Raw genomic sequence first — 26,578 nt, 5'->3', positions numbered from 1 at the left:
CCACTTGTTTTTCATTTTCCGTTTCACATCCCAAGCAGCGGTTAGACGTGAGATAGCTCTGATTATTGCGAGCACTTTCAGTATTCATGCATAATTTGTTGGGGTTTGGTTGTCTTGTATGTAGGCTTTACAACTCTGCAGCAAGTGGCATGGCTGTCCTTTCAGAATGCAGTGTTGCAGTGAAGCATAGCAGAGGTTGCTATTGCAGGCTCCCTGCTAAGTGCCCATAAATTACTTGCTAATCTCACTTCTCCAATTTCCATCTTTTTTTTTTTTCTTAGTGTAAATTATACCCCGGTAGAGACAAATCAGCAGCAAGACCACACAAGGCGGTGCCTTCTGTTTTCTAGACGAGAGCGGGAAAGTATAGTTTTTGCTTCTGTCAATCTTCCAAACAGCTAAGGGGGAGGGAAAATGAAAGCCGTGGGTCTATAAACAATTGTGTATCAAATGCAGGATCTAGTTTGCACATTTTCTCCTACCAGTGCTGCGAAGAAGATAAAGAATGTCAAGGTGACATGTGCGTGCTTTTGGCGCGAGAATAAAGACAGCAATGTCCTTGCTGATTCTATCAGCGGTTGCCATTCTTTACCTTGTTCATTGAAAGAGGAGGGAGTGGGGGAAGAAGGCCATAAAAGGGTGGGGTTGTAGGAGAAGAAAAGGCAGAGAGAGCATAACATCCCTCCCAGAAATGCTACTCTAACGTAACACTGTTATCAGCTCCCAACTGCTTTTCCTCCCTGATCGATCTGTGGTGCTGGGCGATGCAAATGGCTTCAGCTAGCCCTGGGTGTTCTACCATCAATGGAGAGTAATTATCTTCGGCAACAACCAATATTGGATTGTTAAGCCTCGGGATAAGTTAGCCGGCAGAGCCTTCAAACAGTCACTCACCTCTGTGGGCTTGAGCGCTGATGGATGGATCAGCTGGGACTAGCTGCTAGAGGGGCTCCCGAGGCAAACTAGCAGAGTTACCAGCTCTCATCTCCCTCTGCCCTAGCAGCACAGCCCTTTGAATCCCAGAGAAAATTCATTTTTAATGTGCCTGGTGGAGGGCACTTTTTGTTCTACATCGCCTCGATCAATCAGGATGACTTTTCATGTCGAACAGGAACCTACAGAAACATTTGCCAAGAGGGCTTTGATGAGAACTTTCAAACGAAAAAGAAGCTGCCTGACAAGCCTTAAACATGCAGTGCATTCATATTTCTGAATGCAAAGACTCACCCGCTGAACATAAGTGTGAATTATCACTAGCAGAATAAATTTCCACATATAATCTTAATCCAAGTAGTTTGCTTCTTTATCTCATGCGCTTGCTTGTGCATCCTTAGGGAGCCTTTATCACTATAAAGTCCTTTAATTTTTGTCAGGTCTCCTGAGGGTCCTTCAAAGTGTCTGACATTTCCTGGCCTCTGTTCTCAGCAGCAGTACTTGTATTCTGGAGTACACTGGTGCTCCACATGGACGACCTAGAAATGTTGTCCATATTGAAAGATGGGAGTCATTGAATAAGGTGCTGATTCTCACATTGCTGGTCTATGCTACTCGAGCCCCTGCGATGAATAAATCATGGATTCTGCAAGGCACTCTGCAGATACAAATTACAATGTACAGCTGCAGAAATAAAATGATATAAAACATGACCGTGTCCCATTTTGTGGGTAGCGACCCACGTTGCGCCTCTCTGTCATCTTTACTAGCAACAGAGACTGGATGGATGGACATGACTACCATAAACACAGCTACCTAAATGTGAAATCAACTCCTGAGCTCATGTGTATTTTATCTCCAGTGCCTTCTGGCCTTGATATAATTTTCTTTAAAGGATGGAATTTACTCTTCTTTACTCTCGAATTTAAAAAAAAAAAAAAAGAGAAACGGGATGATGAGCTAAAGATCAACCTTCAAGAAAAAAAATGCCTAATAGCTTCATATTAAATTTGCTCTTCGTGGTCAATATTAATACTTCCTGTCAACATCAGATCTGCAATCAGCATATTACTGCCAACACTCCTGGCTTCTCCCTTTACATAACAGCTTTTACTGTACATGCACCTATTTTAGGAAGCTGTTGAGTAGGGGGATATTGTATGCCAAATGCTATTTCCACAAGGAAGATATTTGGACCAGGGCTCTAGATCCACTCAGTCAGTGCAGGCTTACCTGAGATTAACTGTTCTCCTGACTGAAGCTGGCAGCATTAGTGGCCCACCGCTGAATAGATGTCGAGACGAAAGCTAGCTGTTAAAGTGCTGAAGGACAGAAAATACACCCACCTTTTTTTCCCCCAGAGGTAATGTAGTGATTATACCCTTACCTTGGGAACTGAATGTGGCCTTGCTGGTGTAAGATGGAAACCTGCTAGAATTTCTCTTATGTGTCCGTTTCAGATGTCTCAAAAATATCATAGGAATACTGTGACATTTGTGAAAATGAAGCATTTGACGTGGTCGATGTCATATGGAAATGGCAAGGTACATCTTCAAGAAGATGAAACACTGGATACAAGATATATTTTGTATTTTTTGCGACATTGTGGTTACTTTGTAGTTCACAGAAAATTACCTTTAGATAAGAACATTTGGGAACTTTTAAAGGAGCTGTGATACATTTATTCCCTAAATATTTATTCCCGTCATCTCTGAGACGAGTTATCCCAGATTCACTGCTGGTCCGGCGTCTACACCGTGCCGGGTGCTTCCTAGTTTTATCTTGGTGCATTTTATTTTCAGCCGCTTGCGGTCGGCTGTTATTTACGAGTCATCTGTCTGATTGACCAAAGTTACATTTAGTGGCGTCTAGATTTTCCCTGTCGAATCCCAAATGCTTGTCCACGTTAAGCCCTGTCCTGTTTATTTGGGATGGTGGGTTCATGTGTTTGTGTGTCTGTTTGTGTCGTGATCTGTGTTTTTAAGAAAAGTCTGTAAGATCACCCTTAATCACAGACAGCTGGGAAATAATTACAAGTCATGCATTCCAAACACAAACCATCAGAGTAGCCTATAACACATCACTGTTGTTAGGAGACAGTAGTTCCTCACCTGCAGGCACAATGTGTAAATGGCTAGTTTGTGGCAGGAATCACAGCATATTATTTATCCATCCACAATACTGTATTTATGCTTTTTTTGTTTTCGAGGGGTTTTTATTTCACATAACAGAGCTGCCATTCTCTCGGGTGCGTCAGTGGAGTATAACAAAGTATGGCAGAATGTAAACACCAATCTTCTACTTGTCTCCAGAAACTCCACAGGGAAGTAAAGTTCTGAAAGAGCCCCCTTACTCTGCGTTGGCATTTTGCAAGCATAAGCCTCTTTCAACCTGACTTCAATCATGGCTAAGTTAAGCAGGTCACAAGAGTGAACAGGATAACCACAGGGCTAACTTTGTAGGAGACGTCAAAGCTCTATCCTCCTCCTCTTTAGCCTCCGAGAGTTCTCCTCTAAAGTACATTTTAAGAATAACATCTTCACTGTGGAAAAGGAGCAGATGGATGCTCAGTAAGGACTGATGCCAATCCATAGTCCCCAGGCTGCTAAGAGTTTTAGGGAATTGTTGCAGAATAGAGGTCTCAGTGGGGGGAGAGGGGGAGTTAGGTTTTGAACTTTTGGTTGAAGCACATAAATTGCTAGATGGAGTTGGTCATGATGAAGGAAATTAAAATGTTCCCTACAACTTGGTTTTCCTGACCACTCATCTTTATTTAGTGAGAGATTTAATCTTATTGCATGTATAGCTCCATTTGTATTACCAAATAACAGGAAAAACATGCGTTTTATTACATTATTCAAATAGTGAACACGCATGCACGCGCTGCAGTAAACATTAGGTCTGAAAATATGTTCACAAGCACTGTATCATCCATGTGAAGGTGGGATATCGTTTATTATTTTTAAAGTCATCTCGAAAATAACAAACACATAAACTGGTGATTACAAAAAGAGCGGGAACGAATGGGAAAAAACCCGGGGTCCATTATTGGAAATAGTGTTAACAAATCAGATCAAGTCCTCGTACATTGATTGCTCTGGTCTCGTCCTGTCCTCATTTTCAACAGCTGCTGCCACACACGCACACAGACTCACACGCAGACACACACACCCCGGCTGACGCGCAGCACAGCCCAGTCTCTCGCTCTGTTGCGCGCCGAGAGCTGGTCCGAGAGGAGCGGAGCGCGCTGCGTCTTTTCGGGACTTCTCGTCTGTGCTGAACGTGCCAGGATCTTGTGGATAACCGTCCGATGATGTTCACAATGTGCACGAAACGATCTGCGCGGCTCTTGGATTTGGATTTCGTCGCGTTTTCTCTTTGAGATCGACAGATACTTCGGGGAATCTATTGTGGACGATCTGTCATCGGCGCTTTCCACTATCCGAGTTGGAATCCTATGAGCGGTGCTCCGGCTTGACAAAGATTCTCTGTGTTCTCTCAAGGAGTCCGAATATTAGCAAGAGAACTTTAGTGAAGTGAAATAAACTGCGTTTTCACTCCGTTTCCTGAAGATCTCGCCGTCGTTTTTTTTCTTTCGAGAGACGGAGGAAAAGCCTCTCGATGAAGATTTATTGTTGCGGCAGGTTATTCTGTGTTCAGTGAAAATTTCTTATCCTCTCACCTTTGAACAATATTTTTCTCCATTGGATTTATTCCCAGTAAGGCTTTCTCAAATATCTTTATGAACGCGTCTTCGTATTTGCTCCAGCCTGGGTGATTTGGATATCTTCGCTGCCGATCTCATTGCATTTGGAATCGGTAAGGTTTAGCGCTATTCCACCGATGATTTTGTTGCTTCCATTGTTCCCTCCCTGTTGAACTGTTCACTTAGGGTGATTAATAAAAATATCCCAAGAATTACGCTTTCCGTCCAAATGCGTCAGCGTAATATTTAAGAAAGCTGTTCGCTAATAGTATTTTTCTTTTATAGCTGGACTCCGCCGGTGGCAGGCGCATTTTCCTTTCCGTCGAGCCGCCGCTCGCACATTGTAACCGAAAATATAGTGAAGGTTCGAATAAGAGCCGAACTTACTTTTCCTGTTTTAAATTTCACATTAGCGGTGGCTCCTATAATTCCCTATTTATTTATTTATTTATTTATTTATTTATTTCGACAGTAATCTGGCAAAACTGAAGTTAGACCATTTACAGCCTGGTGTGGTTTAAACACACGGTTAAATGGTGCAAGCAAATTGAGGCTACATATTTTTTTTATTTCATAATTGTATTATTCAGCACAGCATCGCTGGTTATAATCGTTCATTTTTTAAATCTGACATTTAATTGTTTTATAAATCCTGCGAGTGCAGCACAATGTAGGCATGCACCGTTAAATCCAGCACACACTACGGGTCTGTCCCGTGTCTGACTTACACAACGACGGGAGGAGCTGTTTAATTAGGTTTTCTTCCCCCATCGCGCCCAGCGCTCTCAACCATCAAGGTTAGACTGGCTCACACGTCGCCGGTTAATATTAGAGCAACAGCGATGCCTCATATGGCACAAGTCTGTCGCTTTTCATCAGTCTGCTGGAAAGCCAACATTTGCTTTTGATTATGTGTTTATGTGTGGCTACTCTCTCCCAGGGTATTAGTGTTGTGTTTCCACAGGAGGTATTGTGCTCAGTAGAGACACAGTCAGCTGTTAATCTGCTCCCTGCATTTTTGTGTCTTAGTGTAGCCACAGCGGTGAAAGGACAACTACAAACAAAGTCTGTTTTCTTTCTCTTGTGATATTCCTATCCCTGCATTGCATTTGAATTAAATTAATTTGAATTTAGTGATACCCAAACACGGTTTCTAAATCACATTTACTGGTTAAAGACGCTGATTGTTTTAGAAAGCACATCTGCAAAGCATCAGAAAACAACACACGTTTTGATATATTATAACATAGTAGTTATTTATTACAGTCTCCTAGTCTATTGACAAAGACTGTGTTTTACAGTTGCATTAAGCCACTGCAGCGACTTAAATTACAAATTGTACTGTTAGTATTATAATATATATGTACAGTACAAGCTGTTAATTGTTATTTTTTGCCGCTGACGTAGACTGAGGTGGAGGCAGTACAGGGGAAAAAAGGATTCACATTTGTTTGGGAAATTTAAACAAATGATTTCTCAATTATTCCTGTCGGGATCCTCCCCATGTATGAGACGCACAGAGAAAAGCCTCTTTTTATTCACTGCTATTTTTACAGTGCTGCAAGCTCCAAAGTGGGTTTGTTGGAAAATTTCCTTAACAGTGTAACTGATGTGATCAATGATGAAGTTTCCATAGATTATTCACAGTCCATCCATTATCTCTCATTATTGCCTGTTAGTTCTCCGTGTCTTTGGGTTATAGAGTATATGAGACTGTAATACCAGTCGCTCTTCAATCTGATACTTCCACCACCTTCATATTAAAATATGTATCTTTCTCCACTCCCTGGCACCTATCTGTAATCTACTGCAGATGGGGCCCTGGAATTAGCTTGCAAAAACCTCTCTTATTCCTATCTTCAAAAGCCCATTTATCTCCAGCGAAAAGCTGATAAGAGACAGGCCTGCTTGGCAAATGTGATAAGAGGGTGAAAAATCCTCCAGCTATTTGTAATGTAAGAGTTCAGGCAGATCACAGCTAGGGAAGACATGACAAACCCAGCATCATGAGACTAATGCCTTGTGCCCCCTGAAGCCTGGATACGAGATAGAAGAAGAAATGGAGATTTATTCTGCATCTATGCATGAATTCAGAAGTGAAAAATGAGCTATAGAGAGGTTCAAGAAAATAGCCCAAGCATTTGGATGCAACACTGTGTTCTTAGCAGCGAAGCCGTTGCCTGAAACCCCAGAATGTTATCAGCCAGTGTTATAAAGTAATACTTCAGTGCAGAGCTGTTTTGAACAGTGTTGTCTAGCTTTGAATATGCAACAGTCTGAGAAATAGCAGGGGATAAAATAATTTAAAAAAACATGTCAGTTAAATATGTTGTTGATGCATTTAGGGTTAAAGCTGTGCTTAGGGAGGAACGTGTTTTTAAAGTGTTGTAAATCCCGACTGGAACCTGTCTGAAATGTGGAGGTAATCCAAATTGGCTTACACTCCGAGACTTAAGCTGCCCTCTGCGAGAAACTTCAAGAAATATGGAAGTGGGTTGTGCTGTAGATTTTCAAAACACCATGCTACTCATTCTGCAAGCCATTTAAGGCCAGCACTGCCAGAACTGTGCTCGAACACTGTTTTTCCATCTTCGCCTGATGTTTCTTTATGATTTACTTGACGCAGACCAGGTTCATCCCCAGTCCTCGACTGTGGCCTCTGCACTGCATAAAAAACGATGAATGTTTTCCTGGTGCCGAGGATGATATCTGTAAATCCTCTGACTCAGCGTCACCCGTGGTGGATTTTACATCAAGCATCAGTCTGTTGTTGCAAATAGACTGTTCGTATGATTAATTAACAGTATTTAAACAAAAAAAAATATTTACAACGTGTATGGAGGTGGACAAGGAAGCAAATTGTTCTCTCATTTACAGACTGGTGGCCCAGAGGGGATGTGGATTGTTCTGAGGACATGTCATTAGTATAACAGATGACACACAGCATGTGATGTTATTCATACTTCAAGGACACTCCCTAAGCTCCACCACTTGTGGGTCCACAGTAGGAGATGGAGAATTTATGCTTGTCCCCGTGGCACTTGGAACTACATCTTAATCCTGACAAGGGACTTGCCATAAAACACTCTCTCTACACTGAAAGCAGGGGGAGACTTTACAGGAAAGGAGGCTGCTGAGGAGCACGGCGTTTGGCAGGCTTGTCTTTTAACACGCACTGCAGAGATGTCTGTTTTTAACATTTAAGTTATAAATAACACATGGAACTGCGCGAGGCCATTAATTGTCAGGGAAGGGAGGGAAAGAGATGTTGGCAAAATAAAAAAAAATCTCCCTCTGTTTTTATTGCATTGTGGTTCCTTCAGAAATGGCTCCGTTATTAACTGTATCGGACACCGATGGATTTGTGTGCATGTCCAAACAGAAGTGACCGGAGACATTCCCTGTGGTGTTAGCAGGCTCTCAAACTGCCACACAGTGGAACGAATTGACAATGAGCTGTGGCTCTTTTTGCTCATCTCTCAATATCTTGGTTTTGCTCTCTCAACTCAAACTCTCAGCTATCTATTCAAACGTGTCTTTTGAATGCCTCCAAATGCTACTAAGTCACAGGTCAGTCAGCCAATCCGTCGGTGGTCAATGTGTGTTTCATGCTCTTGGCTCAATGCGTTGAGCTCTTTGCAGGTGGTAATGAGCAGCCCCGGTGCCTGTGGAGTGGCAGGCCAAAGTGCTGTTACACGCTTGGTTCTGTGATGTTGTCATTGTTTGTATCCTAACAGAAAATTCCCCTCTTCACTTGAAACAGCCGCTAAATCCCATGCATATGTATTTCAAAGAAGCTCTGCCTTTAATCCCTGCAGTCCTCCCGCAATTAGCCGTTGAAGAAAGCAGCTAGTGCAGTACATGATCTAATAGGGGAAGCGGAGACAAACTAGAGGTCCTTTCATTCTTAGCTGCAGAGCATCTCCTGCTCGCAATGAGCTCTTTGGAACCCATCTCAAGGAGAGGTAGAGACACTCAAGTGAATTTGCCTCTTTTGAAGCCACCGACCTGGGTCAACCTGTAATTCTGGCAGCTGGCCAGTTTCTCGTCTTTCCCCCTCATTCGCTCTGTCTGTCTCTGTCTTCCTTACCGATTTCCAAACAGCGCTTCCCCGAGAGCAGACTGTGTCTTTTGTTACCTTTATGAGGCATAATTAAATGTGCACGGCGTGGCACAGTGTTTGAGCAGGAACCCCAGGCGTGCCATTAGCCAGATGTGGCTGCTCAATCCTTAATGATAGTGGAACAGAGGCGGAGGAGACAAGCCCAGGAGTCCTTCATCACGCCATCCCGAGGTGTCGTGTGGGCCTAATTGCCCCATCGTTTTGTGCACTATACGAGCCCCCGTGACACCTAGCTTCATGCATTCATTATGTAGTCTCCCACTGCTACTTTAGGCTGTGGTGTTCGTGTAAAACTGGAGGTGGGTGGTACACTGCAGCTAGGCTTTTAGCCAGCAAGTCTGATTCACGAGGGGAGTTCTTAACACCTTTGTTTTCAACATCGCATGCAAGAAGTTGGGTGATGTGCTGTGCAATGCAGTGCATTACACACTGGAATGTTTTATTGTCATGTACTGTCATCGTGCAAGGGGGATAAAAGACATGTTTTTGTGTGCATCTGCAAGTGTAAGGATACTCAACCAAAGCTGTAAATCATTATTTGTTTTCAGCTTTGGTCCATTTAGTGTTTCTGGGATTGGTAGCGGCTGTTTGCAGTTCTCTGAATCTGTTTTAGTTGCTGAGAAATGACACAGATGTTCCTGAAAGATGGGGCAACCAGGACTGCTAAAAAGCCACTTTTATAGACAACAGCCTGCTTGTCTGTCTCTGCCTGGGGGCTTTGGAAGTTCTCAGGAATCAGACTGACAAACGCTGACTGATCGGCTCACATTTACAACAATTCCTTCCAGCCTTGCCTGGGATCTTACTATGGAGAGTTCTCATATTTCCTCCTAAGCTCTTTCACTTGCAGTGTATTAAAGCCCCCCATCCCACTTCAACGCTTTCCCCATCTTTTAATCCAGCCCGCATGTTTTTCCCCCTTAGTAAGCAGATTTGACTCGGGAGCTTTAATTAGATGCGTCTTCTTCGGGGTGTGAATGTGTCGGGTGGTCCGCGCACAGCCTGGGGAGCGTTGGGTGGAAATGGGCCTACATACCAAACATACGGCACCCTCGCTGGAAAGCAGACCCCTTCGTTAGTGAGGAACTGACGAACTGCCGCTCACATTTGCGTAATTAAAACAGCCACAGATTGTGGAACAGCTGTGCAATTTAGCACTGTGGCAACACCAGTGAGTCAAGAGAGACTCTGCAAACAGAGGACGGCTATTAAGTAGATTCATAGAGGACCTCACTCAGGCCTCATCCAAGCTTTCTCCAGTGGACAAACATAATATATATCTCCAGCTACTTGGCAGGATGGCGTGCAAATGTATTAAAATCACATTTTAAGGGTTTTTTAAATCACGTAAACAGTGGTTTCTACCATGTGTGACATGGTTGCAGAAAACGGTTTTGTTAGTCTGCAGTCATTCCTACACCTTTCTTCTGTTAAAGGCCATGCTGAACATTTATCTGTATCGATGCAGTCATACAAGAACTGCTGTGAGGTAGAAAAGAAAAGAAAGGAAAGCAAGGTCAATAGAGGGGTTTAACTTTCCATTCATGTCATGATTTCCTAGAAAAAGTTGAACATTTACAAGACAAAAAGCAGAATATTTTCTGAAACTAAAGTCATAAATTTCCAAGAAAAAAAAACATCACTTCGCAAGGTTGGACCAACCTTGTCATGCCACAAAACTGTTAAGCATGCAATGCCATGAAGCAAATCTAAATCAATATGATTTTTTCCTCTGAATAGGCCTGATCCATGGCAGTGTCTCTTCAAAGTCCAGATGCTCATGATAATGTGGTGATTCTGGTCTAAAATCACGAGCATTTACTTAATGCTAAATCTAATTGCAAAGTAGGCTCTAACTTGATTAGGTTATCCACCATAGTCATAATACAGAGCATGGGGTGGGACGGGGTGGAGAGTATGTGCCCAGCTTGCAAACACTTGTTTCTTTTTTTGCTATAAATGTACTATTTCAGTCACCCTAAAATCTGAATCCTTTTCACAAATTCATGACTTACGAGCATCGCTTTGCTGTTTATTACCATTTACACGGCACTTCTTTTGATTCTTGTTGGTTTTTAACCTAAAATGACCCTTATGTACTGTTGCAAATAGTCATTCCTCGACCTAGTTTACAATTGAGAGTCTGTAATTTTAAAAAGGGTTGCTTTCTTCTTTCTTTTTAGTGCCTGGCTTGGTCCTACAAAACTATGTGTGAGAAGTAATTAAAGCATCATGGTCTCCCTTTTGTTTCTTTTTTGATTATAGTTAATACATACCATTCTACCCTCCACTTTTATTTGCTTTGTTTTTTCTCCCCACTAATCCAAAGCATCTGGTTTTCGGTTTAACCATCAGAGGATGGTGAGACTGTGCAGAGGTGCATGCACTACACATGCAGTTTAAGCTCGAGTATTCCTCTGTTGGATGATGTTTGATAAAAAGACACTAACGTTCGGGCATGTTTAGCTTTCTTTCAAGCTGTAAGCATTTTATAGCGACAACTCAAAGATAGTCATTTGCAGAGTAGTTTAGTTAACACGAGAGCGATTTCAGTCGGTCCCGTTTGTGTTAGATCAAGTCAAATTTCCAACGGTAATTTTTTTGCACGTCTAAAGAAAAGTAGTAATATAGAGCTGTGTAGCTAAGTGTGAGCCTTGTAGGGTTCAGCCCTCTTGCCTTTCCTCTCTCGCCTATCAAGTGTCAGTGACAGTGACATGCCTAGGGCTGTCAGCAGGCCATGTCCTGGCTCCGTGCTCCGTCAGAGAGTGAATGGAGAGAGCCCAGGGAACTTGTTAAATTTCTGCTAAGCTAGGCTATGCTGACTTTGACAGGAGACATTTCCTTCCAATCTCCTCGGGTCCTCTGCCGACATCATCAACCACATCTCAGTGAGTGAACAGGGCAAGGGAGACGATGCAACGATAATAATGTGAAAAATGTCTATCTGCAGTAATGCCAGGTGAAGACAAACGGACAGGCAAGCGGCCAGCCTCTGCAATGTATTCTGGGAGACTGGGCCAAGCCCCTGTGGGGCTGTCATTTATTTATCTATGTGAAGTGTCTTGAGAGGTGAGGAGAGGAGAGATGGCAGAGGCTTCGCTCTGGCCTTCTCTTGAGGGATAGGAAATATAATTGGCCTGCTCTCACTCTTGGCTATGGCACCAATCAGACATTTCTCCCTCCCTCTCTAACCCACCCACCTTGCTCGCAGACATAGCTGAGGAGATGAGGCAGTGCTGGCCTTTCAGGCCCTGAGCAGGGACGACCCCAAACGAGACTTGTCACTTGTGCTTACAGTGGCATTTATTTGATCGGAGGAGGTTGTTTTTTTTCTCCCTTCCCTTCCCCCAGCCTTTTTCTCTGCATTCTTCCACTGCCTCTGTCTTTGGCTGGGGTTGTAATACTGAAAAACTAAATGCAGCTTGGCTGGGGTTACCCACAACTGCTGCTGTGCAAAGCAAATGACTTTGCTGTGAGGGACAGGCCACCTGTTAGTGACAGGGCGGGGGCTGAGTTGATAGAACAAGTGTCACTGTCAGACAAACAGGCTAAAATCTGTCACAGCAGGAGAGGGAAGGAGACAACAGAACGGCTCCCACTGACCCTTCTTCTGCCCGTTTTCTTCTACTATGACCAATCAGTGTGGAAGCATTGCTATGCTAGCAAAAGCTGCTAGTATATTTTTTCTGGATAATCAAACCGGACGATTTCATGCTCGTGTTTTGTTTGATATTGCGAGCACATGTGTGTGTTTGTGTTCCTTTAATAAGAAGCAAGGGGTGTCACAGTAGTTGATGGTGTAGATGGAGCAGTGAGGCTTGTGAGCACATCTGTTTTAGCCTCTCTAATTGTGTGTGGAGGCATCGATCTGCGGTGGGTGCCAGGGCAGCGTACCAGAAGATCTTGCCTCCTTACACTGGCTTCCTGCCAGGCTCCTGTCAGCCTTGGATGTGGGTGACGGCTTGGGCAAGGATCTCAGTGTTCAGAGACCCGTTACAGGTGTGCAACAGAGCGTGCTAAGTCTCCAATTACATGTTGTTGGGTGGCACGAGATGCCATGCGGGTTCACAAGGCCAGTTGGGAGCCCCTGTGGCAATGCACCTGAGCATGTTTAAAAAACGTTAACACTACAAACCAGTGTCCCCCCTAGGCGGACTGCTTTTTGATGCACTTATCTTTTTGAAGATAAATCTATCATTTAACATGGATTAACATATTTTGGGAATCTTATACAGCAACTGAAGAGTTGCCTTCAATAACTGCAAGCAGTGATAGGATAAAGACTGGAAACACTAAATGTGGCTGGCACTCGTGTGCACCTGCAACAGCCTGTGTTTCTTTAACAATGGCGATGAGTGTGATGGGAAGTAACAAGAACAGCTTTTGTCAGGCGTGACTTGAGATGACACCCCACATCCCTCATCTTCCTACTTTGCCCAGTCTCAAAGCTTTGACTCAATCTCTTGACACACAAGTGCAAGAAAAAAAGATGTGCTTATGTTTTTTTTTTCTTTCCTGCTCAGTGTGTCATCTGGCATCTTCTGGCTATTATGTTCACATTCAATTGCATCTCTGTTTACGTTGGCTTCTACAGTTCAACCACATGCATCTTTACCGCTGACAGACATGAAATGCAAACACCGTTTTTTTCTTTTCTTCTCTGCTGAATGAATAGCATTCAGTATAAAGGCCTAGGAGCCTGGACCAGCTAATCCAAGGATTCTCTCAAATGTGAGAAAAGGCTGCTTAAGCACACAAGCTGGTGCCTTGACTTCATCTGTTTGCGTATCTCTTAATCAAATACAGGCAGAAGGCACCTGAGCCAGGCTGAGTGCTTCTGGACATGCAAATGTTGAAAGTAAGTCGAAGGAAATAGAGGGTTGCCATAGAATTACAGGAGGAAAAAAACAAACAAGTTTTTAAAGATAACAAAAGGTTTTGCACAGCTTAAGCTAGAAGAGGCTTCCTTTTGTAAGTGCAGACAACTCGACATTGAAGAGGCATTTTACAGTGAGATCGTCAGGTTTGTTTTATTGACATCAGACTGGTTTGTTAAAGCGATCCAGCACTGTGGTAATGACCTTTTAAACCTTGCTTCTTCCCATACACTGCAAAAAAATCAAAAATCAATTCAGTGCACTATGAACACAAACTTTAATAATGTCACTGGAGCCAACACTGGAAATGAAAATGTCCTGCCTCTGCATTTAACATGGTATTCTTTTTACGACTCTTTTTTCCCAGTCATACACAAGGAAAACAAAGCTTTTAACAAGCACTAAGATATTCATCGTCGCCATCGCGAACAAGCCTAGAAAAGGGTATCAGTGCTCTGGGGAACATGCTTTGCCTGTTGGGTTTTTTTTGTGCACTTGAATAATTTAAGGAGTTGCATGTAAGACAAAGATGCATTCACTTGCTTCATTATATTTTAATCCAGAGCAAATGATGCTCCACGTACACTTGGCATGGCCAACGATGTTTAGCAGCCTTGTCTTCAGTGACTGCTCATAAATCTGTTCCAGCGGTGCAAAGAAATTTGAATGCATCTTCCTCACGCTGCCTTTTTTCCTCTTCTGTCCAGGAGTTTGTATTCAGATAGATTCTAGATCAAATCCTTCTGTCCTCAGGTGCCACGCTTTACTTGGAGATTAATACAACTGGGATTTACAGAGTTCTCCAAGGCTCCTAAAAGAGCAGGCAATTACAAAATGTTAGCGTTGTATCGTTGTGCAGTTGATTCAAATACAGCCGGTGGTGAGTTCCTAGTAATTAACTGAATGTAGAAGGGTGCCCTCAGATGACTGCTACTGTGAATTGGTGCTATACAAATAAAAGTGGAATTGAACTGAATCATAAGGTTAATAAAGCTGACCTTGAGTCCAGTATTGATGGGTTGTTATTGGTCTGGACATGACAGTATAACCCACAATGACCATAAATCAATGCATATCATTATCGTTTCACACACAGCGGCAGAAAGCAACGATAACTGAAATTAAAAAGCACCACAAACACGATCGCTGTCAAGGTCGCCTCAGAGTGTGGCGTGTTCAAACGCTGTCACACAGTAAGTGTCAAGTTTAAAGCCATAAGCTCTCCCACAAGATCTCTGCAGTTGTCGCGTTGGTGTTAAACTAGCTTTTGCTGGATTCTCAAATGGTACACAGCTCACTCGCCACCTCCTCCATCATTTCTTCCCTTCCACAGCAAAGCTCCTGGCATGCCCCACTGATATCTCATGATGGTTATTTATACACTCCCACCATCCCCACATTAAGTCACACATCTGGACTGTCGGTGACAGAAAAGCTCGAGCGCTATGCCATGAAAGAGATGTAAGGGGGGCAGAGAATTTATAGCTTAGTTTAGGCCCACACTTTTCCATATTAAAGACTCAGGAGACGCCTGAATCAAAACCCTGTATACGGTTAAGAAGCAGTGGTGTTTAAAAGAAACAGCAACATCAAAGTGTAAAGGATTCAGGGCTGTGACAAAGCAGTGGGTGTACTGTGGGCTGCTGGGGTCTATGTGCTATATTAAATTCCCCTTATATCCTCAGAACACAGCAGTCCAGTAGCAACAAACCTCATCTACTGCTTATATACTAGATGGTAAATCCAATAGCAGCTTCACCTCTCTTTGTTTGCTAATGAAATTAAAGTCTGTCCCTGTCAAAAGTCACTTTAACCCTTAACAGACAACACTGGCATTCTCCTCCCTTTATAAGGCCAGCTGAGCGGTGAAGGCATTTCTGAAGGTGACTGCCTGGGCGTTAGGTGTCCTGTCCCCCCTTCTGGTAAAGCCTCAGGGAACAGCTTGGGTTACATCTGCCTGAAACCTGAGGCCCGATAAGATAAGATAAGATAAGATAAAACTTTATTAATCCCTCGGGTGGGTTCCTCTGGGAAATTCGACTTCCAAAAAGCACAGCAACGACCGAAGTTACAGTTACAGAATTGTTATATATATATATATATATATATATATATATATATATACACACACACACACACACACATATATAAATACAGAGACAAATATAAATAAAATATACAAAGGGGATAAATAGAATAAATAGGAATAAAAAATAAAAATACAAGTGAATTGCACATTTCAAGTATTGAGTCTATTGCACTGTTGACTATTTACAAAAAGTATTGCACAAGGTATTGTACAGTGAGGTGAAGAGGCACTACAGCTTAGTTGTTCCCCCCTCCTTTGTCCTCCTGTTTCCCCTCCCTCTCCCCTCCAGAGAGGAGTTAAACAGTCTGATGGCGTGTGGGACATCAAAAGTAAATTCCACTTAACTTGCCACATCCCCTTCCAATATGACCTGGGGGCTTAGGTGGCCTGAGACTACTTTATATAGCGCATACCATGTTTGTTTGTGCTAGCTTGGGAAGATAGTGTGCCTTAAAGTCAGACGGTAGAGTTTTCCACTCCACCACTTGCTGTCCCCTGCCCGAGTCCCACTTCATCCCCTGCAGGGCAAGTGGTTGTATTGATCTTGATCCCGAGCACGGTCAGCTTTCGTGGTGGCAGATGACACAAGAACGATGCCGAGATACATTTCTAAATTCTCTTTTACGAGCGAGTCGCCATTATCAAACCCCTCTGCGAAACACCGAATTGCGAGCTATAAGTGTCGTGCTAAAGGTCACAGGGTTACAAGCATATAGCATGTTAACAGTGTAGGGTTAAGGAAGCTCTGTGGGATGCAGCGTAGAGGCTGGCGAGCGGAGCCTAGATCCCCCATAGTTTTCCTAGGCGAGAGTCGGCATTACACTCCCACTGGTATTAGAACAATATTTATTTGTGTTAGACGGGAGGTGATTCATATTACTCAAAATCACTGGCATAGTACGACTGAGATCTGCCTTTTGCTGCGCATTTTTTCCTCTCATTAAAGGTGTCCGTGCCCAGAGGAGCAAACCAAACCTACCACACATTTACATGTAGTGCCAGCTCTGCCTTTTCTTCTTTTCTGTGGTGCTGTCTTTTGCTGCAGAAGAAATTCACCATGTGTGGGTTGAGGCAATGGAAAGGGTCACAGCTTTTTTATCGCTGCATTATTTAAGATCCTGCCGAGTTTTTTTTTTTTTTTCCTCTTAGCAAATTCGAGTCAAAAGCGCACTGCAATCTTAAGAAGGAGGAAAAAAGGAAGAGTGTAACTTGTGTAGCCCGAGGTGTGCTATGACTCACCTAGACATTGTTCAGATGGAGTGAAAAAAAAAGAGTTCAATAGGAGTTTCTATTGAGCAGTGCTTAAAGCCACCTTTCTCTTAACAAGCTGCAGTGAGAGGTGGTTTGCCTACCAAGCTTGCCTGCAGCTCTCCGCAGGGCGATTATGTCACGGCGGGCCAGTCAGAATGATGTGTATCTCTCTGTTAGAAGGCAGCTCTACTGCAGCAGAGGCTCTGACTAGAAATATTATTATTATCTCCTCCAGGATCCTCTCCACAGCAACAACGGTGCCGCATTGTGAGAGCTCTGGAGAAAGCTGTTTTTGAAATAATCCGCCTGTCTGTTATCCTGCCTCTCAGACAATAACATCCAGAAAGGCTTTTTTACTTTCCACCACCCACGCTGACAATGGTGTAAAGGCTTTACAACAAAGGGATGATGTGGATATGGGGAGAGTGAGTTTCCGTGTCCTTTCCTATCATACCTTCTCGCAGCCGCCCAGAGGGAGCCAGGATTTGGTTGTGGCTGTTGACCAGCCAATCAGGGAGCAGTGAGCCATGTCTTAAAGGGCTATCTGCCATCTCTGCTGCCGAGAAGCCCGGAGAGCCAAGAGAAGTCATCAGGTGCTCAGATCCATATCAGGGCCAGGGAGTAATGACGAACAGCCCCCTGATTCCGCTGGGAGATTACCTGGCTTCTTATCGCTGCTGGCACACATTCTGACATTAAAAAGGAAAGGAGGCCACGCTCTTTTCACAGTCAGCTGCGCCGCACCGAACAGAACTATCGCTATCTCCTGCTTTTGTTTTACGTCACCCATTGTCCTTATCTCTTTCTTTCCCCGTGCCCGCGGTTTTAAGCAGAACTTAACCCCCAGCCCGACCAGTGATCGAACCGCACATGCTTTTAAACGACTGAGCTCAGATGCTGGTTGTGCATTAATTGAGTTAAATGGATTGCGATGGTCGAGATGATTTGTCTGTCTGCTTTTATTGCTGCAATTTAGACTGTGCCTCATTGCATTATGCCACTTAATGAGAGCCCTTAGCAGCTGTTTTGTCTCTGCTGGTATTAACATGCGCAGGTTCACTTAACAGGAGAAAGTGGGAATGTGTTAGCCCTAATTTCCTGCAATTTGTAGCCGTTAATCAACCAAAGGCACTTTTATAAATGGAATTTCTCTACTTTTTATTCCATACCTGTTTCTCATATCCTTTCTGTGCCACTGTGGGGTTGAGATAGTGATTTGTGACCTCCCCGATTCCTATACCTCACCACCACCAGCACCACCTCCATCCTTTAGTTGGAGCAGGTCTGGATCTTCTCTAGTGAAATATGCCTCATCCCTTTTCCTTCATTTCTCCTTATCTGGTTAGTGCTGGCTGTGGGCCCGCTGCAGCGTTGATTTGTGACCCTTTCCGTCTACAGCGGCAAGAGGCTTTAATGCAATGCGTGCCTCTTCCCTTCTCCCTACTGATGAAACGGACCTCTGCATTCCCCTGATAGATTGCTAATTTGTATACTAAACTGACAGGCAGCGGTGATAAGGGCTAGCAACTGCTACGCAGCCAGGGAGGGAGGATAGGTAGTGTGGGGTGCAGTAAGTGAGACGAAGGGTAATATTTTACACAAAGCCCAAGCCCCCCTGCTCTCTCTGCATTCATTTTCCTGCTTCTGTTGCTAGGGGGAGAGGGAGCAGGAGCTTTTCAACCCTGGCTCTCTGTCACACACGCACACACACACACGCACACACACATGTTACATGTTAAAATGGCACTCGGGGCCAAGCATAAAGAGGTTTGCGTGTGTTTTGCATGTGTGCGAGGGGAGGCCACTCCATTCTCCACAGCCACTACGGAATTCATTATCATCTTAATGATGCTCCATTTGAGGCGAGTATCTGTCGGTTGACAGTTGCGTGGGACGTTTCTTCTCTCTTCGCCATATATCTCATCATGCTCGCTGGGGGTTTGCAGTCTTGCTGGCCCACACCTGTTCTGACAAGCAGGCGGCGGTGAGAGTGGTGAGAGTGGTGGGTAGAAATTGAAGGTAAGGTAGATGTTCTCTGCCCAGGGAATGCAAAGCATCGCTACGACTTATAATAAACGACCGCTCGGGAGGTCATTAAGTTTCTGGAACAGCGCGAGGACAAATGCAGGCGAGATAATTAATTTGGTGTCTCCCATTGCAGCCAGGGAGCTGTAGGCCCACTGTGCATGTCTAATGCGGCATTTATTGCAAAGGTAGCATTAGCGGGTGTCTAGGGTGAAAAGGTGGCAGTAACTGAGGACCCTGAGTGGGTGCTGATAGCAGTCTTAATTGAAGCACTATGCTACTCCCATATGAAGGGAAAAACGGACCCCTTATTGTGTCTTGCTTGTGCGTTTTTGTTGTTTTTGTACAGATACACTTCTCAATGTAGGTGTTCCACATTGTGTTCTCTATATACAGTGGGGCAAAAAAGTATTTAGTCAGCCACCGATTGTGCAAGTTCCCCCACTTAAAATGAAGACAGAGGTCAGTAATTTGCACCAGAGGTACACTTCAACTGTGAGAGACAGAATGTGGAAAAAAAATCCATGAATTCACATGGTAGGATTTGTAAAGAATTTATTCGTAAATCAGGGTGGAAAATAAGTATTTGGTCACCTCAAACAAGGAAAATCTCTGGCTCTCACAGACCTGTAACGTCTTCTGTAAGAAGCTTTTCTGTCCCCCACTCGTTACCTGTATGAATGGCACCTGTTTGAACTCATCATCTGTATAAAAGACACCTGTCCACAGCCTCAAACAGTCAGACTCCAAACTCCGCCATGGCCAAGACCAAAGAGCTTTCGAAGGACACCAGGAAAAGTATTGTAGACCTGCACCAGACTGGGAAGAGTGAATCTACAATAGGCAAGCAGCTTGGTGTGAAAAAAATCAACTGTGGGAGCAATCATCAGAAAATGGAAGACATACAAGACCACTGATAATCTCCCTCGATCTGGGGCTCCACGCAAGATCTCATCCCGTGGGGTCAAAATGATCATGAGAACGGTGAGCAAAGATCCCAGAACCACACGGGGGGACCTGGTGAATGACCTGCAGAGAGCTGGGACCAAAGTAACAAAGGTCACCATCAGTAACACACTACAACGGCAGGGAATCAAATCCCGCAGTGCCAGACGTGTTCCGCTGCTGAAGCCAGTGCATGTCCAGGCCCGTCTGAAGTTTGCCAGAGAGCACATGGATGATACAGCAGAGGATTGGGAGAATGTCATGTGGTCAGATGAAACCAAAGTAGAACTTTTTGGTATAAACTCAACTCGTCGTGTTTGGAGGAAGAAGAATACTGAGTTGCATCCCAAGAACACCATACCTACTGTGAAGCATGGGGGTGGAAACATCATGCTATGGGGCTGTTTTTCTGCCAAGGGGACAGGACGACTGATCCGTGTTAAGGACAGAATGAATGGGGCCATGTATCGTGAGATTTTGAGCCAAAACCTCCTTCCATCAGTGAGAACTTTGAAGATGAAACGAGGCTGGGTCTTCCAACATGACAATGATCCAAAACACACCGCCCGGGCAACAAAGGAGTGGCTCCGTAAGAAGCATTTGAAAGTCCTGGAGTGGCCTAGCCAGTCTCCAGACCTCAACCCCATAGAAAATCTGTGGCGGGAGTTGAAAGTCCGTGTTGCTCGGCGACAGCCCCAAAACATCACTGCTCTCGAGAAGATCTGCATGGAGGAATGGGCCAAAATACCAGCTACTGTGTGTGCAAACCTGGTAAAGACCTATAGTAAACGTTTGACCTCTGTTATTGCCAACAAAGGTTATGTTACAAAGTATTGAGTTGTATTTTTGTTATTGACCAAATACTTATTTTCCACCCTGATTTACGAATAAATTCTTTACAAATCCTACCATGTGGATTCATGGATTTTTTTTTTCACATTCTGTCTCTCACAGTTGAAGTGTACCTCTGGTGCAAATTACTGACCTCTGTCGTCATTTTAGGTGGGGGAACTTGCACAATCGGTGGCTGACTAAATACTTTTTTGCCCCACTGTATATGTATTTATAAGGGTTTCAAATTACTGTAATTGCGTGTTAAAACAGTAACACGGGTGGCCATCTCCCAGATCAACAACAACAAGGACAAAACATGGACCTGTACTTTGAAAGGAGACACAGCTTCAGGTGACAGTGAGTGGAAAATTGGAAGAGAGGGCAGTGAAGGAGGAATCTGACATTGATGAAACACCAAGCAGTGAAGCAAATTAACACTGTGTGTACGTGGGTGTTGGAGGGGGGCGCAGTAAGTGTGGATTCACGGTCAGACAGGTTCAGCCGGGGTAATCGAGAGCCTGATCATCCATCTCAGGATACACGTCCTTTTTGCGCACTTCACTTCTCGGGGTAGGTGGGCTTCCTGTTCACTTTCATGCTACCGATAGGTCTTTCAGCGGCACGTCACACCAGTGCAGCACAAAGCAGCTGTGTACTCCTACACTGGAACATCAAGTGTCTTTGCCTCCACTAAGACATTTGACCCACTCATCCTGCCAGTCAGGGGAGCACGGACAATATGATGCGCTGTGTTTGCTTCCTCCGCTCTATTACCCATGATTATGTAGGACAACATTCCTGCTAGCTGCAGCACAGGCACACGCTCAGTTGGTATCCATGGTATTCCTGTACGTGTCAGGTGATCGTCTTTTGGTGCTGCCCATTAAATTGTTTCTCTCTTATTGAGCTGTCAATCAAATTACAACAGTCACCTTTTCAATTAGGAAAAATGTCATTTTGCAAACTTGTTTGGAGTATATATACGCGCTTAGATTAGCCACCTCTGTGCTTGTCCTACGACGGTCTGTCAGGAACATAGTACGTGCCAAATGACTCAGAACTAAATTGTAATTATAGTCTTTACAGGCGTGAGCCCACCACAAAGCCTACTAACAGGTTTCTTTGTTTTCACACCACAGCTGTTGTGATAGCTTTGCCAGCTTGTTTAAAAATTATTTCTCTGCAGGGAGGGGAAGGGTTGCTCCTCCTTCATGAGAACAGAACAGGAGGAGCCCATATTAGGAATCTGCTTGTATTTAGTCTGGGTTTACCTAACCTTTGGCTGTAAGATTTCACCCTGTTTGGACGTCATTTGTTCTGGCTCCAAGGAGCAGCTGTAAGATCAAAGGTAGCTGGAGGCCGAGGGATCGTTTGATAAAAAGTACGAGGGGGGGTGTCTGGTGGATGGGGGAGAGAAACTGGTCTCTCAGCAGTCTTTACTAAATGAGGTTAATTGAATCTGGGTAATTGCTGACCTTCCTGTCTCAGTGAAATTACAGCCTTAACTGATCAATGCTTTTCATAAATTTATGCCTCAAGGTCGTTCAGCTGATTATACTGCCCTCCCTTACTGCCCACGTTGCCTCGCTCAGTTGGCCCATTGTGCGAAAAATTAAGCAGGGAAGCGTTTCAACACAAAAAGAGTGCAATTATGCTCGTTTCAGATTTTCCAAATTAATTAGCTTGCTGTGTTTTTAAGTAAAGGGAGCGTGGACGTGGAACATTTTCAAAGATTATTCCTCCTCGCTTCTTTGCTGTGAAAGCAAATGCGTTTGGCTTTGCAGGAAATGTCCTGCTCTCCTTCTGCTACTCTGCAATTATCTGGAGATTTATGCAGTCAATAAGTCACTGGTGTTCGGGGAAGTTGGGGACTTTTTAAAACAAACAGCAGTGTAATTTGTAATTTGGCATTCCCTAAATCTGGGAATTATGGTTCTCCATGTGGCTCTTTAGGGAGTTAGCACTCTGATGGTGGGTTTACTGGCCAAGCTCCCTCCCTGGACTCCTTCTTTTTCTTCTCCCTCTTGTTCCTTTTTACGCCTGCCGAGGAAACGGGAGGATTTCACAGCTGCTGAGAGCTGGGCCCTGGCTGGGCCCTATGACCTCCTTCTTGCTTACCCCCTCCCTCCCTGAGTCTCGCTCCCTTTTTTCTCCAGCTCTCCAGCAGTCTCTTTCCTCAGGGAGCTCTTGTGTGGCTCAGAGGAAGCTGAATCATAAAGCATGGCTAATGAATAGAATAGGGAAGGAAAGCTGAGGCCTGCTGACGGCCCTCCAGAGAGGAGGCCAGGCCCCTGAAGCCCGAGGCTCAAATAGCAGACGGTCCCCACAAAGGTCAGGCTTCCTGCGGCCCGCTCCAAGGGCTTTTAGCTCCCAGGCAATGTGGCTTGAATTTCCCCCATTATTTTTTAAATGGTTAAATTTCCCCGTTTCCTTTGGAAAACCTGGCCTCTGCTCCTCTTTCTGTTTTTCATTGTCTCTCCCATTCTCTCTATATATATATTTCCCCTCTGTCTCATCTTTCTCCATCTGTTTTTAATGGCACCCAGTGTTGCCTCAACAAAGAGAGTGTGAAGAATTTGTTATACATGACCTCTGTACACCACAACCGCAGGCAACTCAGACTGCCAGCAGCACAGCCCCGTGAAAAAATGTCAACGTGACCAGCGAAACCCAGAAAGTTCTGTAAAAACAACAGCTAGCAACATCAGGGCTCTGCTTTGACATGCCTTTTTAAGAAGTGCTCTTTGCAAGCCGGCCTTGTAATTGTGGATTATACAACGGACTCATGCAGACTTGGCAGGTGCAAAACACAGCATTAAAGTCTAAATATTGGTTGTTGATGTTACTTGGAATACATTTGCACTATAAAACAGCTCACTGCACAGTGAAAACAGCCAGATTAGGAATAAGGAGATCTTGGCACGTGAAGAACAAGCGTTTTCTGTTCTCTTTCTCATGAACGTGTTATGTCTGTCTAGCTGTCTGGAGAACCACTCTGGTCATAACAATTGCTTCAACTGTTACGCCGAGTTATGGCATTACCTACCCTGTCTTTTCTGGTTTTGTGACCCTGTGCCACACTAAGCGAGTCCTCGAGCCAACTCCCGTGTCCATTTGACAAGCTTCATTTCATTCTGAGCCCATATTTTTCTTCCAGGGCCTCCAGGGCAGCGATTCAAGGCTGAGGTTGTGCTGTTGCAGCGCTGAGGCTTGGTACTGGAGTGTTTAATGTCGTCCAAAGCTAACAAAGAGCCTGTGTTGTAGGCTGGCGCCCTGGTTCTGGGAGACTGAAAGAGGGCAATGCACAACACTCTGTCTTTCCTCTATAGTCTTTCACCTTGTCTACTGTAAGAGGAAACAGGAAATATTGCAGTTCAGCTGAGTGTTCGCCCTCCTTTGAATGTTCCACCCACTGAGACTGAAGAGCTGTTATTGACCTTTTCTTACAACGTCTGCTTGAGGTTATTGAACTACCCAAAATTCGCCAGTTGTCTTCCTATAAGCGCTGCAGTTAATTATTAGCGTAACTGAGACAGTTGCAATTGTTGCTGTCTAATTGTTGCTGAGGTGTTGAAGAATTTAATAAATGCCTAATGTGTCCTCGATTCAAGCCTAATAGTGCTGACATAACATCACTGGCTTAGAGCAAATCTTGTGTTGTTTAATCATTTTAAATGTGTCTGGCAGATGCAATCGTTCAGAGGCACTTTGTGGCATCTTCCCTTTAGGTTCAATACCTGCATTTTGTTGAGTGTTGAGCTGAGGCATCAAGCGCAGACATGCAAACATTGTTCTGAACAGTAACACAGTGGCAGCCGAGGAGAAATTGGGAGATCTTGGAAAGAAGAGGATGTCCTCAAAACACTTGTGAAGTACTAACAGGGATGCCAAGGACAGCCATCTGTGTTTACAAAATCATTTGCTTTCTCTTTCTGTCTCTGTCTCTCTTGTACTCACTCTGATTCACTGTTCATTCTTTACATATGCTCCCTTTGTGCCGCATAAAATACAAGCATGGCAGTTGAGGACACTCGGGCCCTTTGGGTGGAACATATGTTCAGCTTTTGCAGCTTTTTACAAGTCGGCAGATCCCAGATGAGAGCAGCTAAAGCAAAGGGAAATAGTGGCTTTAAACAAAGCCCCTATATGGGCTGCTGTTACAGGCCGAGGGTTTTCATGGTTAATGCCGTCCTCCAAGCACGCAGACAGTGTTTTTGAACAATGTGGCTTTGCTGCTGTTTTGACTTGCTGTGTGGTCAGCGGCCATGTTTTTTGCAGAAATAGCTGATGTTACTTTTATTAGGTGTTCTAAATTCAAGGGCAAAATAATCCTTCTGTGTTTAATATACTACAGATGGCTTTCTTCTTCATGCGTTTGCCCAAGCACCATTTTAATATAGACAACCAGGTCTCTCCGCTGCTCAGTGTCATTTGCATTAGCCACGTCTGTAAACGATTGGTCATCACTTTGATACTGTCGTCGATATTAAATGAGAGACATATTCTATTCGTGAGATATGTACGTTTCTTGAAAAATAACACAAAATGAAATATCATTTCTGAGGGCTAGAGAGAGGGTGCTGGAGCCTTTGTGTTCGTAACGCTGCATAGCCATCTTCTGACTTCCTCCGTCTCTGCTGTCTTTGACAGCATTTCCTTTAAGGGATTTCAGGTGGCACAACAGTGCCACCTAATGTTTCCTCGTCAGGAAAAAATCAGACTAGGACCACTTGGTACAGAGGGAGTTCTCTGCACTGGCTGATTGAAGACTGTTGATTGACTGTGTAATGCTGTGTGTGGGAGATGAACTTTACTTCTAAGCACTTATGACCACATTTGTGGCTGGATAAGCCTTTTACTGAAAAAACAAAAGTATATATCTGTGTTTGCTTCCCAGCTAATGAGACAAATCCACTAAAGGTCTGCTGTCCTTTTTTTTTAACAGGTGTCTGATGTAGGATCGGAGAAGCTCTTTTCCCCTACCACACCCAAAGGTAAGCCCACTCTGCTTTTTCTCTTTCACCGCAGTCTTTCCTCCTCATTTATTCACATCAGCTACTGGGTCCATTCAGATTTAAATGTCAGCAGACATAAACAAGGTCTGGTGACTACATATGCATACATTTTTGCCAGGGCGCAGAGTGGCGTTTCTTGGACGACCTAGCCAAAGGCTTAGCCTTCCTACATATTGGTTCATTAGAGGGGATTTAGAGCCTCTCTGCCACATGCTCCCACAAATGGGAACTTCCCCTCAGGCAATACAAGCTCTCTGACAGCAGGCCTGGACCATAATGGATGCCAAAGGAAAAAGGCAGAAAGAGCTTTGTCAGCCCCCCAGACAGCACAAATTCAGTGTGCGTGCATCCATATGCACATGTATGGATTACAAGTCCTTTGCTTTTGCACAGGATGAGCATGATTTGATGCAGTTTTTGCATTTGTGTGGCTTCATGCACCTAGTGACATACTGTGTATATTAGGCAGGTGATACAGAAACTATGCAAGCACAGAAGCACCTCTATATTTAACACATGTAATGGTGCAGTGCGTGTGGTAAATACATGTTATTTTAAGTGCTTGCTCCCCAACACACCTGAAATAACAGAAAGATGAACCAATCAGATGCATGAGTGCTTTCAGCCCCATTTAGTAACATGTAACTAAATGATGAGGCTGCAGATACTGTAACATGTGATAGTGTTGGAGAAAAAGTTGCAACTAGCGTACCTAGCAAAGGCTTCGAGGTTGTTGTACAGCACTTAACGTCCACCATATTTACCAAACAGATCTTCACA

At 44.1% G+C, this 26,578-nt stretch overlaps 1 protein-coding gene across 9 annotated transcripts in view; it reads left to right on the top strand.

Moving 5' to 3' along the window:
* Window positions 1–26,578, top strand: part of fbrsl1 (fibrosin-like 1) — a 285,955-nt gene that overhangs the window by 226,236 nt on the left and 33,141 nt on the right. For all 9 annotated transcript variants that reach the window (XM_080894981.1, XM_080894983.1, XM_080894980.1 and 6 more), the window contains one exon: window positions 25,729–25,777. In XM_080894981.1, coding sequence (XP_080751107.1) covers window positions 25,729–25,777 — 49 coding nt within the window. The remainder of the gene's footprint in view (window positions 1–25,728; window positions 25,778–26,578) is intronic.

This window comes from Rhamphochromis sp. 'chilingali' (assembly GCF_963969265.1).
Source record: "Rhamphochromis sp. 'chilingali' genome assembly, chromosome: 10".
Lineage (NCBI taxonomy): Eukaryota > Metazoa > Chordata > Actinopteri > Cichliformes > Cichlidae > Rhamphochromis > Rhamphochromis sp. 'chilingali'.
This window is presented reverse-complemented; position numbering and strand designations above follow the sequence as displayed.